This window comes from Pipra filicauda, unplaced genomic scaffold, assembly GCF_003945595.2.
Source record: "Pipra filicauda isolate LSUMZ 115617 unplaced genomic scaffold, ASM394559v2 scaffold29_size4552773_pilon, whole genome shotgun sequence".
In the NCBI taxonomy this organism is placed as follows: domain Eukaryota; kingdom Metazoa; phylum Chordata; class Aves; order Passeriformes; family Pipridae; genus Pipra; species Pipra filicauda.
Window position 1 is genome coordinate 1,887,279 of NW_024104420.1, and position 14,305 is coordinate 1,901,583.

At 39.1% G+C, this 14,305-nt stretch overlaps 1 protein-coding gene across 5 annotated transcripts in view; it reads left to right on the top strand.

Moving 5' to 3' along the window:
- LOC113982264 (synuclein alpha interacting protein) overlaps positions 1-14,305 on the top strand; it is a 93,455-nt gene that overhangs the window by 37,535 nt on the left and 41,615 nt on the right. For all 5 annotated transcript variants that reach the window (XR_005564249.1, XM_027710313.2, XM_027710317.2 and 2 more), the window contains exons 2-3: positions 311-413; positions 9,194-9,266. Coding sequence is in view for 4 of the 5 variants with exons in the window: in XM_027710313.2 (XP_027566114.1) it covers positions 357-413; positions 9,194-9,266 (130 nt within the window). In the remaining variant the exon portion in view is untranslated. The remainder of the gene's footprint in view (positions 1-310; positions 414-9,193; positions 9,267-14,305) is intronic.

Consider the following 14,305-nt stretch of genomic DNA (forward strand, 5'->3'; position numbering starts at 1 on the left):
CACCTGTATTGAGCTTCTGGAGAGACTGAATGATGCTGAATCAAGCATTTTTGACTTCCATTTTAAGTACTGCTTAGCTATTCATCCTAAAGATTGAAATATCTGCTTCATGATATGTGGAATAGATGTGGCAAATCATGTTTAGCTTTTAGGATTAAGTTATGATAGAGTTTAGTATTCAAGTTAAATGTTTTCAGTAATCTGCTGATAGCAAGTATAGCATACTGCTATGTATACCAACTGTATGAACCATTTCTATGTGGTTTTGACTCTTTATTTAAAGACAATCAATTTCTTTTGTCTTAATTAGGTCTTTACTTATGTGCTGACTCACCCAAAATGTCCATAGAAGAATAATGGAAGCTCCTGAATACCTTGATTTGGATGAAATAGATTTTAGTGATGATATATCGGTAAGTACAAATTCTATTTTATTTGTTCATGTTGAGACAATCTTAGATGCCTTAGTCCTGGTATGACAAACAAGACTTGTTAGAAGCCACACTTCTTACTGCATATATAGGAATGTTTAAATAGGCCGAATCTAGAATGAAATAAGATGTTTTGTAAAGGAAATCTCTGATAAGCTCGGAAGGAAAACTTGATTCTTCTCCTTCAGGTAGTAAAAACTACTTGCAAATCATATTAATAAATTAGTTTTATTTCTGGGTTGCTTGTCTCCATTTTTGTCCTGAATGATTTGTGTGCTGTAGTGCTAGCCTTAGACATGAAAATTGTAAGTTTACCTTTTTTAATTAAATGTATTTCAGTTGTCAGAAAACTTCTGCTTCTCTCACTTCTACCCTTTCCACCCGTAGCTGTCTCCAAATACATCAGGATTTTATCAGTTGGCGTGTTGTAGTTACCTGGGAGTTGGTAGAGTACGGGAAGAGATAGAAAGACTTCCAGGGATTTGTAGGCAGCACTCATCCTTAGAGTCACAACTAAAACAACTGTAGGCATAGTGGCAAGCAAAAGTATTGTTCATGTACATTGTTAGTGTTCTTGCAGGAAGCACTGATACAATATAGTTGTCTATTACTCATAACACTACTTCTACTGCCAGTGTTTCTGCTTTTTGTGCAATAGAATTGTTCTATGTTTAATATCTGATAAACAATGGACTTGAGTACATAAATCAAGTCTCCTATAAGAAAATATATTAATATAATTTTCAGAGGAAAGTGTGCCACTGTCTCCTTCCATGTTTCATAGTTTTATTGTTTAATTTATTTTTTTTTTTTACAAAGGGCCTGGTTTTCCCTTTAGCATTTGGGACTCTTGATTCATTTTAAAACATTCCAGATGCTTTATTCACAGATAGATTCCTTTTGAAGAGGATTTTTTTTTTTTGTACCTATTGTACTATTAAATTTTTATTAAAGCAGAATATGGCAAATGCCCAAAATATTACAAGACAATGAACCAGTCTTGAGTGAATACCTTATTATGGGCAACATTCTTTTTATTGCTGTTATATGCTAGATTATGTCCTGGTATCTGTTTCTATACTCAGTTTAGCAAAACTGTAAAGCATAATAGATGTAACCTCTCCATGCCTCTCCCATTGTGGCTGTTGCTGCATACTGGTGGGTTAGGTTACTCACTTTTCTGCTGAACAGCTCAGGCTGCCTGCTTTAATAGCCTGTTCTTTCATTGGATGCTGAACATTAAATAAAAAACCAGCACAAATTATTGAGGTAGCAGTTTTACTCCCTGCTTTAGCAATTAAGAGGACAAAGGATTTGTTTTCAGAATCCAGATTAAGAAGAGCATTCATAGTTATTGCAGTGCTCTACTCATGTCTTACCATATACTACTTAGAGATGCCTAACCCTCACATTTTATCATTAGCCTGTTCTGGTGAGAGCAGCTGAACAGCATCAGTGTTAGCCAATTATATTGTTCCTGTTAGCCCTCTGGTTCTAATCCAGTGCAGAGGAGTGACTAAAAATAATGGCAGCAAAAAGTCTGTTAAAATGATGCTCTTACAAATGTACCTGAGTTAGAAAGCTATTGTGTATAGTCCAGACCTTTGTAGTCCATTTCATCAAAAATGATCAAAATTAAATAGACAAAAAAAAAATAGATAGGAAGACAGGAATTTGTTTTAAAAGGCAAATAGATATATCAGTTGATTTGGAGTTCGGTTGGTTGGTTGATTGGTTTGGTTTGTTTTGGTTTACTTTGTTTTGGGTTTTTTATGTTGCTTTTGTACATGAAAAAAAAGGAAACTACTTTTTTTCCAAGATCACAGAATCATAAAATGGTTTTGGTTAGAAGGGACCTTCAAAGGTCATTCATTTCCACTCCCCCTGTAATAGGAAGGGGCATCTTCCTCTAAGTCAGGTTGCTCAAAGCCTCATTGTGATAGGTTGACCTTGACTGGTCACCAGGGGCCCACCAAGCCACTCTATCACCCCCCCTTCATTAACAAGATGGGGACAAAAATATGACAAAAAACCTGTGCTTCAAGGAGAGGGACATCACTCACCAATTATCGTTGTGGGCAAAAAAGGCTCATCTTGGGGACATTAATTTAATTTATTGCTAATCAAATAGCATAGGATAATGAGAAACAACGGTAAATCTAAAAACACCTTTTCCCCACCCCTCCCTTCTTCGCAGTCTCAACTTCACTCCTGAGTGCTCTACGTTGCCACCTCAACGAGTGCAGGGAGATAAGGGGAGATGAGGTTTGCATTTGATTCGTCACATAGTGTCTCTGCCATTCCTTCCTTCTCATGCCCTTTGCCTGCAGCAGCATGGAGTCCTATCCACTGAAGACAGTCCTCTATGAACTTCTCCAGTGTAAGTCCTTCCCAGAGGCCACAGTTCTTTACGAACTGCACCAATGCGCATCCTTTCTATGAGGTACAGGCCTTCAGGAACAGATTACTCCAGTGTGGGTCTCACAGAGAGTCACACTTCCTGCCAGAAAACCTGCTCCTCTATGGTCTCCTCTCCACGGGCCTTAGTTCCTGCCAGGAGCCTCTTCCAGCACTGTCTCCCCACAGAATGCAGGTTTCTTCAGGGCACGTCCACCTGCTTCAGTGTGAGGTCCTCTACGTGCTGCAGACTAAGTATCTGCTCCACCATAATCTTCTCTCTGGACTGTAGGAGAATCTCCGCTCCAGCACCCGGAGCACTTCTTCTTCACTGACCTTGGTGTCTGCAGAGCTGTTTCTCTCAGATTTTCTTACTCCTCTCTCCCAACTGCTGTTTTGCAGTGTTTTTCACCCTTTCATAAATTTGTTATCCCAGAGCAGCTACCAACATCTGTGATGGAATCAGCCTTTGCCAGCAGCCAGTCCATAATGGAGCCAGTTGCTTCTGACCTACATGGGGGCAGGTCGTCCTGTTAGTTTGCCCCAGAAACCAAACACAATCATGAATAATGGGCATCTACAACTTCTCTGGGCAACCTGTTGCAGTGTCTCACTACCCTAATTGTAAAAAGTGTCTTTTGATATATCCAATCTAAATTGATGTTCTTTCATTTACCCCTTGTCCTCTCACTACAGGCCCTGGCAAACAGTCTTTCTCTATTTTTCTTATAAGGCTCCTTTATATATTGAAAGGCCATAAGAAGGTCTCCCTGCAGCCTTCCGTTCTCCAGGATGAAGAACCCCAACTCTCTCAGCTTTGCTTCACAGCAGAGGTGTCCCAGGCCTCTGGCTCTTTTCATGGTCACCTTCTTGACCCCCCAAAGAGGTCCATGTCTTTTTTGTCCCAGGGGCCCCTGAACCTGAGGCAGTACTCCAGATGGACTCTGACAAGAATGAAGTCAAGGGGAAAGATTACCTCCCTCACTGTGCTGGCCATACTTTTTGTGCAGCCCAGGATATGATTGGCTTTCTGGTCTGCAAGTGAACACTGCCAGTTTAAGTCAAATTTTTCATCCGTCAATATATCCAGGTCCTTCTCTGCAGGACTGCTGTCAATACCCAAGTCTGTATGGACACTGGGGGTTGCCTTGACACATGTGCAGGATCTTGACCTTGTTGAACCTCATGAGGTTCACATGGACCCACACCTCAAGCCTTTCCAAGGTCCCTCTGTATGGTTTCCTTCCCTCCAGCAAATCAAACACACCACTCAGCTTGGTGTCCTGTGAAGAATTCCTAAGCGTGCACTCCATCCCTTCATCTATGTCATTGATAAAGATATTAACTGGTATTGGTTGCAGTGTGCATCCTTGGGGGACACCACTCATTATTGATTTTCACTTGGATATTGAGCCGTTGATTGTAACTTGTTGGATGTGGCCCATTTTTTGTCCAAAGTAGCAGCAAGGATGTTGTGTTTGGAGGTAGTGTGCCAAAGGCCTTACAGTTCAGGTTCGGGTAGATGACATCTGTAGCTCTTGTCACTCCATTGTAGAAGGCCGCTATATTAGTCAGACAGAGTTTGCCCTTTTTGAAACTATGCTGGCTGTCTCTGATTGCCTCTGTCATCCACACATTTCAGCACAACTTCCAGGAGGATCTGTTTCATTGTCTTACTGGGTGCTGAGGTATGACTGACCTGTTTGTAGTTCCCAGGGCCCTTCTTTTTATCCTTGTTAAAAATTAATATGCTATTCACTTTTATCCAGTCACTGGAGACTGACTGCTATGACTTTTAAAATAGGATTGAGAGTGGCTTAACAGCTACATCTACCAAGTCTGTGAGAGCTCTGGAGTCCATATATGATGCTTATTTTACAAACTAAGATGGTTCCATTCCAGATCCAAATAGTATAGTATATTTGACTGTAGTTTAGACAGCAGAATAGGTTTCTGGGGCTCTTGTTTACAATAAACAAAAATAATATTCTGTCTGCAGTGACATTAAGCAACCTAGCTGAATATTTTCATTTATTTCGTCATTAATAACTATTCCCAGAAAGTAAGAAAAAAAAGGATCTCTAAGTTGCATTAAATCATAGATACATTATGAAATGTATGTTTTAAGCTTCTGCTTTTTTTCCATTTCTCCTGATTTATTCCTGCTTGTAAGTTTTATGCTGCTGGTATGTCTACCTGGAGGTTTCCTAATCCTTTGATTGAAATGCGGGATTTCTATTGCACTGGGAAATTGTGCAAATTGAAACTATTTTATTTCTTTGTTTACAGAAATAATATGGGATAACCTCATCATAACCAGAGCTCCTGATGCTAAGATATTTGTAAACACTTAAGGATTGACTGTCTAGATTATTGATCTGATCACTCAAATAGCTCTGAATTAATAAAACCCATGGCTCAGTGGTGCCAGTGTGGAACTGGGCCTAATTTAAAGGTTTGTGAAATGCAAGTGCAGTAATCAAATTCAAATATAATTAAACAGCTGTTGAATTGTCAGGGATTTTGAAACAACTTGAAAAACTTCATGTGAATCCTCACCTGGCAGTGAAGACGTAGAATATGTATAGTCAGTAGTGTGCCCAATCTACTCACCTCCCATTTATTCAACACAAGGCACCTCCTGAGCCTGCTGTCACCCTTCCTTTGCCATAGGAAGAGCTGGATCACCCAGCACTGTGCCAGCCTAATCTCTTTCCTCCCCTTTTTTGTTGTTCTGAAGCTGCTTAAATTGACACTACTGTTGAGAAAAATCTTCCTGCAACATCAGGCCAAGTATTGTTGATTTACTTTTTCTCAGTGTAGCTTGCTACTCCCAAATAAATGACTAGGGAAAAGGGTGGTGTTGCACAGTTATAAATGATTAAGAAAATATATTATAAAGTTCTTCATTTTAATAGAATTTTAATATTAATGAGACAGTTTTCCACTGTAGCAAATAAACTGAAAGTAGACTGTTAAAACTTTACAGTAATAATAACACCTGAAAAAAACAGGTGTAATGAAGGAAAGTTCCTGTTTTCAGTATCTAAATGGAAACGAGCTGTGCATTTAAGAACAGGACAGAGTCACTGGTGTCTTGATTGAGTGGAGGTAAATTATTTGAGTTTTGATACTGCAAACAGTTGGAGTTGGACATGGTCCTTCATGTTTTGAGGGTGTAATGGTTATGATAACGTGGTCTGAAAGTCACATTGCATCCAACTTTGCACTTTAACTCCAGTTTAGGAAATATTGAAAGTATTCTCCACAACAGAATTTGCAAAGTAACTTTTGCTTCTTAATTTGCATTTTTTTTTACTATTTTTTATATATACATTTCTCTGCTTTACACAAGATCAGTTATTTCTTTTTTCTAACACTTCTTGGATGCAAGTGAGTCTGCAAGTGGTAGACAAGAGGCAAAACACAGAATAGCCATATTAAAGATTTTTTTTTCATGTGTTGGGTTTAAAATTCATTGCATTAAAATCTGAGAACCATATGAAATTTAAAAGGTTAACATTTGCATTAATTTAGATTCTCTAGTGCAGAATGAATAAATGTTTTGCATTATAAGGGAGGTTCCATTTTCCCCTGAATTAGCAGTGTCTGTTGGAGAAAGTTGGGAATATGAAATTGCTACTTCTTATCTCTTGTTTGCTCTTGATACTGTTCTTCCATCTTATAGAGTTCTTAAGGGTTTGACTAAATGCAGGAAAAGAACTCAGACTTCAAACAGTAATCAAAAATTCCATTATGTACATTATATTGGGAATAAGCCCTTAGTTTTGTTACTGAGTTTCACCCTCACAACAACAGACTTTAGTTAAATACCAAAGATCAGACTAAGCAGTGATTAACAAAGTGACATGATGTGCTTAGCTCTTATATTGTCAGTTATGCATTTGGGCATGGCCCTCAAATCTGTCTCACTCTAATGGTGAAATGTGAGAAGTGGTGTTTAATTTTGTATGCAAAAAAATTGAAATTATTGAAGAGTTGGAAATAATTAATTTCAAATGATGTTGAATAAACATTAAGTCTAAAATTCTGTTTTAAGGGTTGCAATCTCAACATCTTTTGCTGTCCCTCTGTGCAACCTGGAAATTTACAGTTGAAGAAAAGCTAAAAAACATTACTGATGATTAAAACTGTAGCTAGAGTATGAGGAAAAAGTAGTTCTAGTGGGAAGAGCTGGGAATGGATTGTTTTTATGATTGGGAAAAGTCCACTTTAGAGTGTAACTTTAGTTGCTTCCTGGATCAAAAGCTGGTTCTTCACATTTTACCCGCAAAATACAGAAGGCAGAAATGTAAATGTGCAGAAATTTTTTTGAGGACAGAGGTGAGTGGGAGGAAATCTGTTAATGAAATCAAACCAATATGATTAAAATGTATAATCAAATTTATAACATTGAATAGATTTTTGGTGGTAGGATGAGGTAACTGAATACATTCCAGTGCAATGTAGAAACAGAAAAATATCTGTTCTTCTAGGAAACAACAGGAAAAAGACAAAAAAAGGTGGCTTTCTGTTTTTGAGGTTGCCTGAAAAAACACATAGCAATGGAATACCAAAGGCCTCTTTCTAATTCAATTACAAACTGTGTAATAGTTTAAACTGCACCAGCTGGTCTTGCGAAGCTACCATGTTCCTTGGAGACATGTTCCTTGGATTCTCTTAATAATCTTACAGGACCAGTTCAGCATCGCTTTTTGAGTCTTTGTGCTGAAATAGCAAGATGTATAGCTTAACAGCTCAGGCTTTATGAAACAACAACTAAAGTGAAGCACAACACATAGTGTTTGTCCATGTCAGTGTTTAACTTGTTTTAATTTGTATTTAGTAGCATCTTTTTCCCTGTCTCTCTTCTGTTCTTTGTTGCTTTAGGCTGTCACATCCTGGAGCACTCACAGCCTTATAGAAAACTCCTTGTTTGATGGGGGTTGGAATCACAGGGTAGTTCTGTGGAGTACTGCTACACACTTTAATTGATAAGTTCAGTCTTGATCCTGGAAATACTTGTAAGAACTTCTTGTGGTTGAGGTTTCTCAGTACGTCCATGAATCAGGTCAGCAAGAGAAAAAGTAAAGCATGGGAGGTTTTCAAGACTTAATAAAGTAACTACAGTCGTTTGAGTAACAATCTTAAACTTGCACCAGAAAAGCAAATTACTCTTGCATTTGGTCTCATGAGCTTGACTTTAGACTATATGGAAGTAGATTGCCAGCTGTGCATTAGAAACATGTCAAACATTGAATGACAAACTGTCAGCAAAAACCAAGACAATGTATGACTGTTTCTTTTTTGTGTAGAAAGTTCATGTGGTTTTATGTGGAGTTGTTTTGCTTCATTGGTCAACAGCACACCAGCTAAAATATCTGTTTCTTTGAAAACATATGGTGTTTATGTATTCTTTAAAAAATTTCAGTTGTGCTAATCCTAAATGCTTTTTTCTGTTTCAGTTTCCAAAATACTGGTTTTTATAGTTTGGGGTTTTTTGTATAAGCAAAGTCATTGATCTTTCTCTCACAGACATAATGATTTTCATTTGTTTAAGTGAAGATTCCTGTAACATTTAGGCATTTGATTAAGGAAGACTTGCTATTAAGTAACTGTATATCAGAATGTATGGATTTATAATACTGGATCATATGTCTTTCCAAGGGTATTCCACAAGTTTATAAGGAAAAAAATTGTATTTAGTAAAATAAGTATGTCATCCCTGTTATATTTCCTTTTCTAATGCTGAATTCAGAAAATAACTTATTGATTAATATCAGATGTATTTGTCACATCAAAATAATAATGCAAGTTTACTTTAATAAAGCCTAGGTTAGAGAAATGAGCCTGTCGTCTCATATATGTATGTTACACGTATCCATCTCTGAAATCAGATCTGTACAGTTCAAACATTCACTTTTACATACTGGTTTGTGAAAGCTTGAATTCTAACTTTTAAGCATGACATATGTTGCAGTGCAGTCACCATAACAGATGCACAGGTGGGCAAAGTGAGACCCTTGATGTTTACTGTGAAACCCAGATGTATTCTGTCCTTTGATGTATCTTGCATTTTGTTGCATTCTGTTTTTGACTTAAGTAATGGTGATATGCAGGAAGGAGAAATCTGAGGTAGGGAGATGCTTTGCTGTTGCTTTGAATGTCTTTTTCATATGCCTCAAGGTGGGACACAAAAGCAAGCAGGTGCTATCTACTTTTCTCGTGAGAAGACCATCAGACTGCCAGAAGTACCCTTGGCTGGTAGATTTAGTTAGTGTCCATGAAATTTGGACCTCTTGAAAGTCCTACTTTTTATCTTTTTAAATTATTACTTCCATACATTTTTTTTTCCTTTTTTACAGTATTCTGTAACTTCTCTCAAGACCATCCCAGAATTATGTAGAAGGTGTGATTCACAAAATGAAGACAGATCAGGTATGATGCCCGCTTCTGTCCACCCATCATTTTCTAGGCTTTTTTTTTTTTTTACTCATGTACAACTTGGCAATAATAGCTTCTTGGCAGTGTCCTGTTGTTTTATTTTCTCTCATTTCTGTACGGCTTTCTGGAAACATGACTTTCTTTGTTTTTTTTTTTCAACAGATGTTAGTTCATTAGAAGGGAAAAAAGTTCCAAAAAAGGATTGGCTGTATACAGATAAATGTAGGGCTTCATCTCAGCAGCTCCAAACCGCAGTATATGCAACAATTTACTTGAAAACCCGAGAAACCATTGGTGACAAGACGTAATAATGTAGGCGCCAATGAAAAAATGTTGGATATATTTATTACCCATATGGTCACGACCAGTTTGAGGGATGATGTTTTGCCAGAGTCTGAAACTGTATCAAGGATGCTACATGATAGAATCTGCTCTAAGGCATACTGTAACAGTTAAGATTAAAGCTGAGTTTTTTAGTTTAATAGTGTAAACTAAATGAAGAATCATGGCATATAGATGAGAACCAGCTGGAGACCTTCTCCCTGCCTCCCTGACAAAAAGTGTATTCAGTGTTGTTTTTCACTCTGTAAATCAGATTAATCCGCTTTTATTTTTCTCTTCCTGATGGAGGATAAATGAATTGGTGAGAGGAGCATTTTTGTTGAGCTATGAAAAGTTTATTGTGCTTTCTGGCATTTTAATTGAACTTTGTGAATGTTGTTTCATCAAGTACTTTTATAAAAGAAATGGGAGACCTGGAATTCATGGGATGATAGAAGGCTTTCAGAACTGTGCTATACTTGGACAACTTTTGTTTATATATTTCCTTACAAACTGTTTTAAATTTCTAATATATGTAACTAAGTCAAAACTTTCTGATAGCTACTTCTTCTGCCAGAGTCATCACATGCCACTGTTCATGACAATAAAGAAAAGCAAAGGTCTCCTTACCACACTTGCTTGCCATGTTATTGCCCATACAGGGCACAGCAGTGATTGCACACACATTATTTGTTGCAAGTAAAAGCAGGGAAGAAATGTAAAGGGAGATGACCTCTTACTCACCGCCCTCAATTTGCCCTATCTCACTCTACCCCAATCTCCCCGCATCCTCCTCCATCCTCCCCTCCATATTCCACTCATTCTTCACATCCTCTGCCATTGCACCTTTCTCTCCTTCCCCTGCCTCACCCCTATCTCTTTTTTTCTCTCTTCTTCCTGCCTTCTTACTAGTTCTTTCCCCCTTCTTCATGCCTTGCATCCTCCTGTCTTCCCCTTTTGTCCCTTCTTCTTCCATCTTCTTCACCTCTCCTTCCCTTCTTCTTGCCCGTTCTTACCTCCATTCTCCCCACTGTCTTCCCATTCTCCTATTCTTACACAATTTCTCCACACTATTCTCCCCCCATTCTTCTCTCATTCCTCCTACTTTTTCTCCTCCTATCTTCTTTCTCACCCACTCTTCCCTCTTCTGCTCCTCATTCTTCCCTGCGATTCTCCTTAGCATTCATCCCCTCATTCCTCCCTACATTGCTCCCACATTCTCCCCTCATTCCTCTTCCCATTCTTCTTTCCCCATTCTCCCCACCATTCTCCCCACTGTTTTCCCATCTGTTCTCCCTATCGTTCCTCCCCACCATTCTTCACTCCCCTTCTTTCCAGTGTCCACCCTGCTATTTTCCCCCCATTTCCCCAGATCTTAATTTTACTTCCCCCACATTCTTCCCTCCCCAGTTTTTCCCACCATTCTTCCCCACAAGTCTTTCCTCTGTTTTTCCCTTCAGTCATCCCCCCAAGTATTTTCCAGTATTCTTCCCACCATTCTCCTAGACCTTTCTTTACCCAACTCCTCTCACCGTTCTCCTCCCCATTATTTAATGCCCCTCATTGTTACCCCCTTTCATTCCCCACCCAGTATCTCCCTCATCTCTTCCATGTCTCCCTCCTCTCTACTTTCTCACTACTGACATTCCCACTCCTCCTCTGCCTATCAGTATACGCAGCTGATCATGTGGCAGAGGAGCTTTATCTAATCTTGTCATACAAGAGAATTAAAGCTACTCATTCACTCAGCTGCTCCAAGAGAAAGGTGAACCAGAGAAGGAGAGCAAGAATAGCCCCTAAGACAAATTGCAGTGAGTGGTCTGTTCATGGGGACTGCTTAGCCACAGAAAGAAAAGTATATTCTTTCTAAAATTCAGACAGTAGTCACAAAGTAAAATGTGGATCAATAGCAAGGATGAAGTATGGGCTATGAGCCCTTCCTTTAGATTAGGGGATGCTGACACTTATTGTGTAGCTCTGTTGTTCTATGGTTGCTTCTGCAGTTGGACATTTTTTAATTATGATTTTAATTACATCTGCATTCATCTATTTCCTTGAAAAAGGGTTGACAGAAGCAAAAAGAGTCATTGCTGGAAGACAGTATAGCTCTGGCTACTACTACAGTAGTCTGCCAGTGGAAGTTAGTTCACAGCTTGGGGGTAAAAAAGGGGTCTTTAGCACTGATAATAGTATTGGCAAAGTGGAAACTACTAAATTCTGTTTTTTCTCTCCACTTATCAGTTATGAGCTTTGGTGAATAGGAAATAGTACTAAAATCCTTTTGTTTTTACTTTGCTTGGTTACTGAGTAATCATGTGGTTCTGGACAGGAGGATATCACTTTACATTTCTATACAGACTTCAGTATCTGAAGCATCTTGAAATGTCAATATCAAGAGCTGCATCAGTCAACATTGTGTAAGGCCTCATTTGCTGACTTTTCATAGTTGCTTTTGATGCAGTTTCTTGCCTTCCTCATATGGTAAACCATTAAAATAATGTTGCCAAATTATTACTGGTACCTGCTATTTTTGATGAAGGTACACTGTATCATAAATCTTTAGTATGTATGGCATTCATGCTATTTTGTATCTGTACTCCATTGTCAATTCAAGTAGTTACACCTAGAAAAACACAAGGTTTTACACAGAGCTGATCCAACTGTCTACCTCATACTGACTCTGCTTAGCTAGGGGTTACATTTCTTCTTTAAAACAAAGGACTTTGGAAGCAGAACTGTCCAAGAGTTATTTTTTTAGAAGAGTTAAAAGTTAAGCATAAGTTGACCACAGATTAGATATGGCAGGACTATCATAGTCTGAAAAACAATGTCAGCTTTGTCTCAAAAAAATATTTAGTTCACTAAGATAGTTAAGACAAAATTATAGAGAAAATAAGATTCAACTTTTTCTGTGGCAGCCATTTTCACCAGCGGGATGGTTAGAACAGATTTGAACTAGACAGTTTCTCATTGTGAAATTACATTTTTTACTTTTATGGCTAATGATATGGAAGTCTTATTATTCATTGTTTGTTGATAAATGTGGTGAATAGCCCCTAAATCCCTTTTTGTTTCCCTATTTCTTGTAAACATTGAATAATAAGTTAGTAACATATGAAAGTGTTTGATTACATTGTTTTTTGAATTACTCTAAATACTTTTAATCCTCGACAAATATCAGTGTTTATGACTCAGTGTGCTTTATCAAGCATTTCACATAGATTTCTGATTTTATTCTAACTATTTCTACCTGTCTGTAACGTTTTCTCAGAATTACTTGTTCTTTTGTAAAAGGAGGTATTAGAAAGTCTGAGAAAGGTTTTCTCATCGTGTAGTTTTTCCTCCTTGAACTCCCACCGTCACTTCCCCTTATTGGACATCACTGGCCAGTGACATGTTCTGGTGGGAAAGTCCTGTGGTTCCTTCTTCACGCTTTTGCCAGATGTGCATGGAAGCCATGCAATCAGAGCAGTCTCAGTCCTCACTCAAAATCACAGAATATTTTGAGTTGGAAGATACCCACAAGGGTCTTTAAAGTCCAACTTCTGGCCCTTCCCAGGACAATCCCAAGTATCACACCACGTCTGAAAATATTGTCCAAATGCTTCTTGGATTCTGGCAGAATTGGTGCTGTGACCACTTCCCTGGGGAGCGTGTTTCACTGCCCAGCAGTCCTCTGGGTGAAGAACCTTTTCCTAATATCCAGCCTAAACCTCTCCAAACAGAGCTTCCTGCCATTCCCTTGTGTTCTGTCACTGGTCACCGGAGAAAAAAGATCAATGTCTCTCCCTCCTCTTCCCCTCATGAGGAGGTTGCAGACTGCATTGAGGTCTCCCCTCAGTCTCCTCTTCTCCAGGCTGAACAGACCAAGTGACCTCAGCCACTCCTCGTATGGCTTCCCTTCAAAGCCCTTCGCCATCCTCATTGCCCTCCTTTGGATGCTCTCTAATGGCTTAATGTCTTTCCTATATTACAGTGCCCAAAACTGCCACAATATTCAAGGTGAGGCAGCCCCAGTGCAGAGCAGAGCGGGACAATCCCCTCCCTCAACCGGCTGGTGATGCTTTGCCTGATGCCCCCCCGGACACAGTTGACCCTCCTGGCTGCCAGGGCACTGCTGACTCAGATTCAACTTGCCATCGACCAGGACCCTCAGGTCCCTTTCCATGGCGCTGCTCTCCAGGCTCTTATTCCCTTGTCTATACACACAACCAGTGTTGCCCTGTTCCAGGTGAAGAATCTGACACTTCCCCTAGTTGAACTTCTTATAGTTAGTGATTGCCCAGTCCTCTAATTTGTCAAGGTCTCTCTCCAGGGCCTGTCTGTCTTCAAGGGAGTCAACAACTCCTCCCAATTTTCTATCAGCTGCAAACTTAGTATCCCTTCAAGTCCTGCATCCAAGTCATTTGTGACACCTCAGTGTCCTTCTTGGATTTAGGGAATTCTGACTCAGAAAAATTCCAAGGGATCCTTGGAGCCAAAATATTTGTGCCAGTACCCCCAGATTACACGGTGAAAGATATATGAAATTGGCAAAAAAATGCAGGGCAAATCACAATTTATCTGCAGTAAAGCACGATTAAGGGTAATTGTTTTCTCCGCCATCATGCTTCAAGAGAACGATCTTTGTAGCTAGCATAATAACCACTAGGATGGACATTAGTTCTCCCTTGGTTAGAGCAAAGTGCTAATAACACCAAGACTGTGACCTG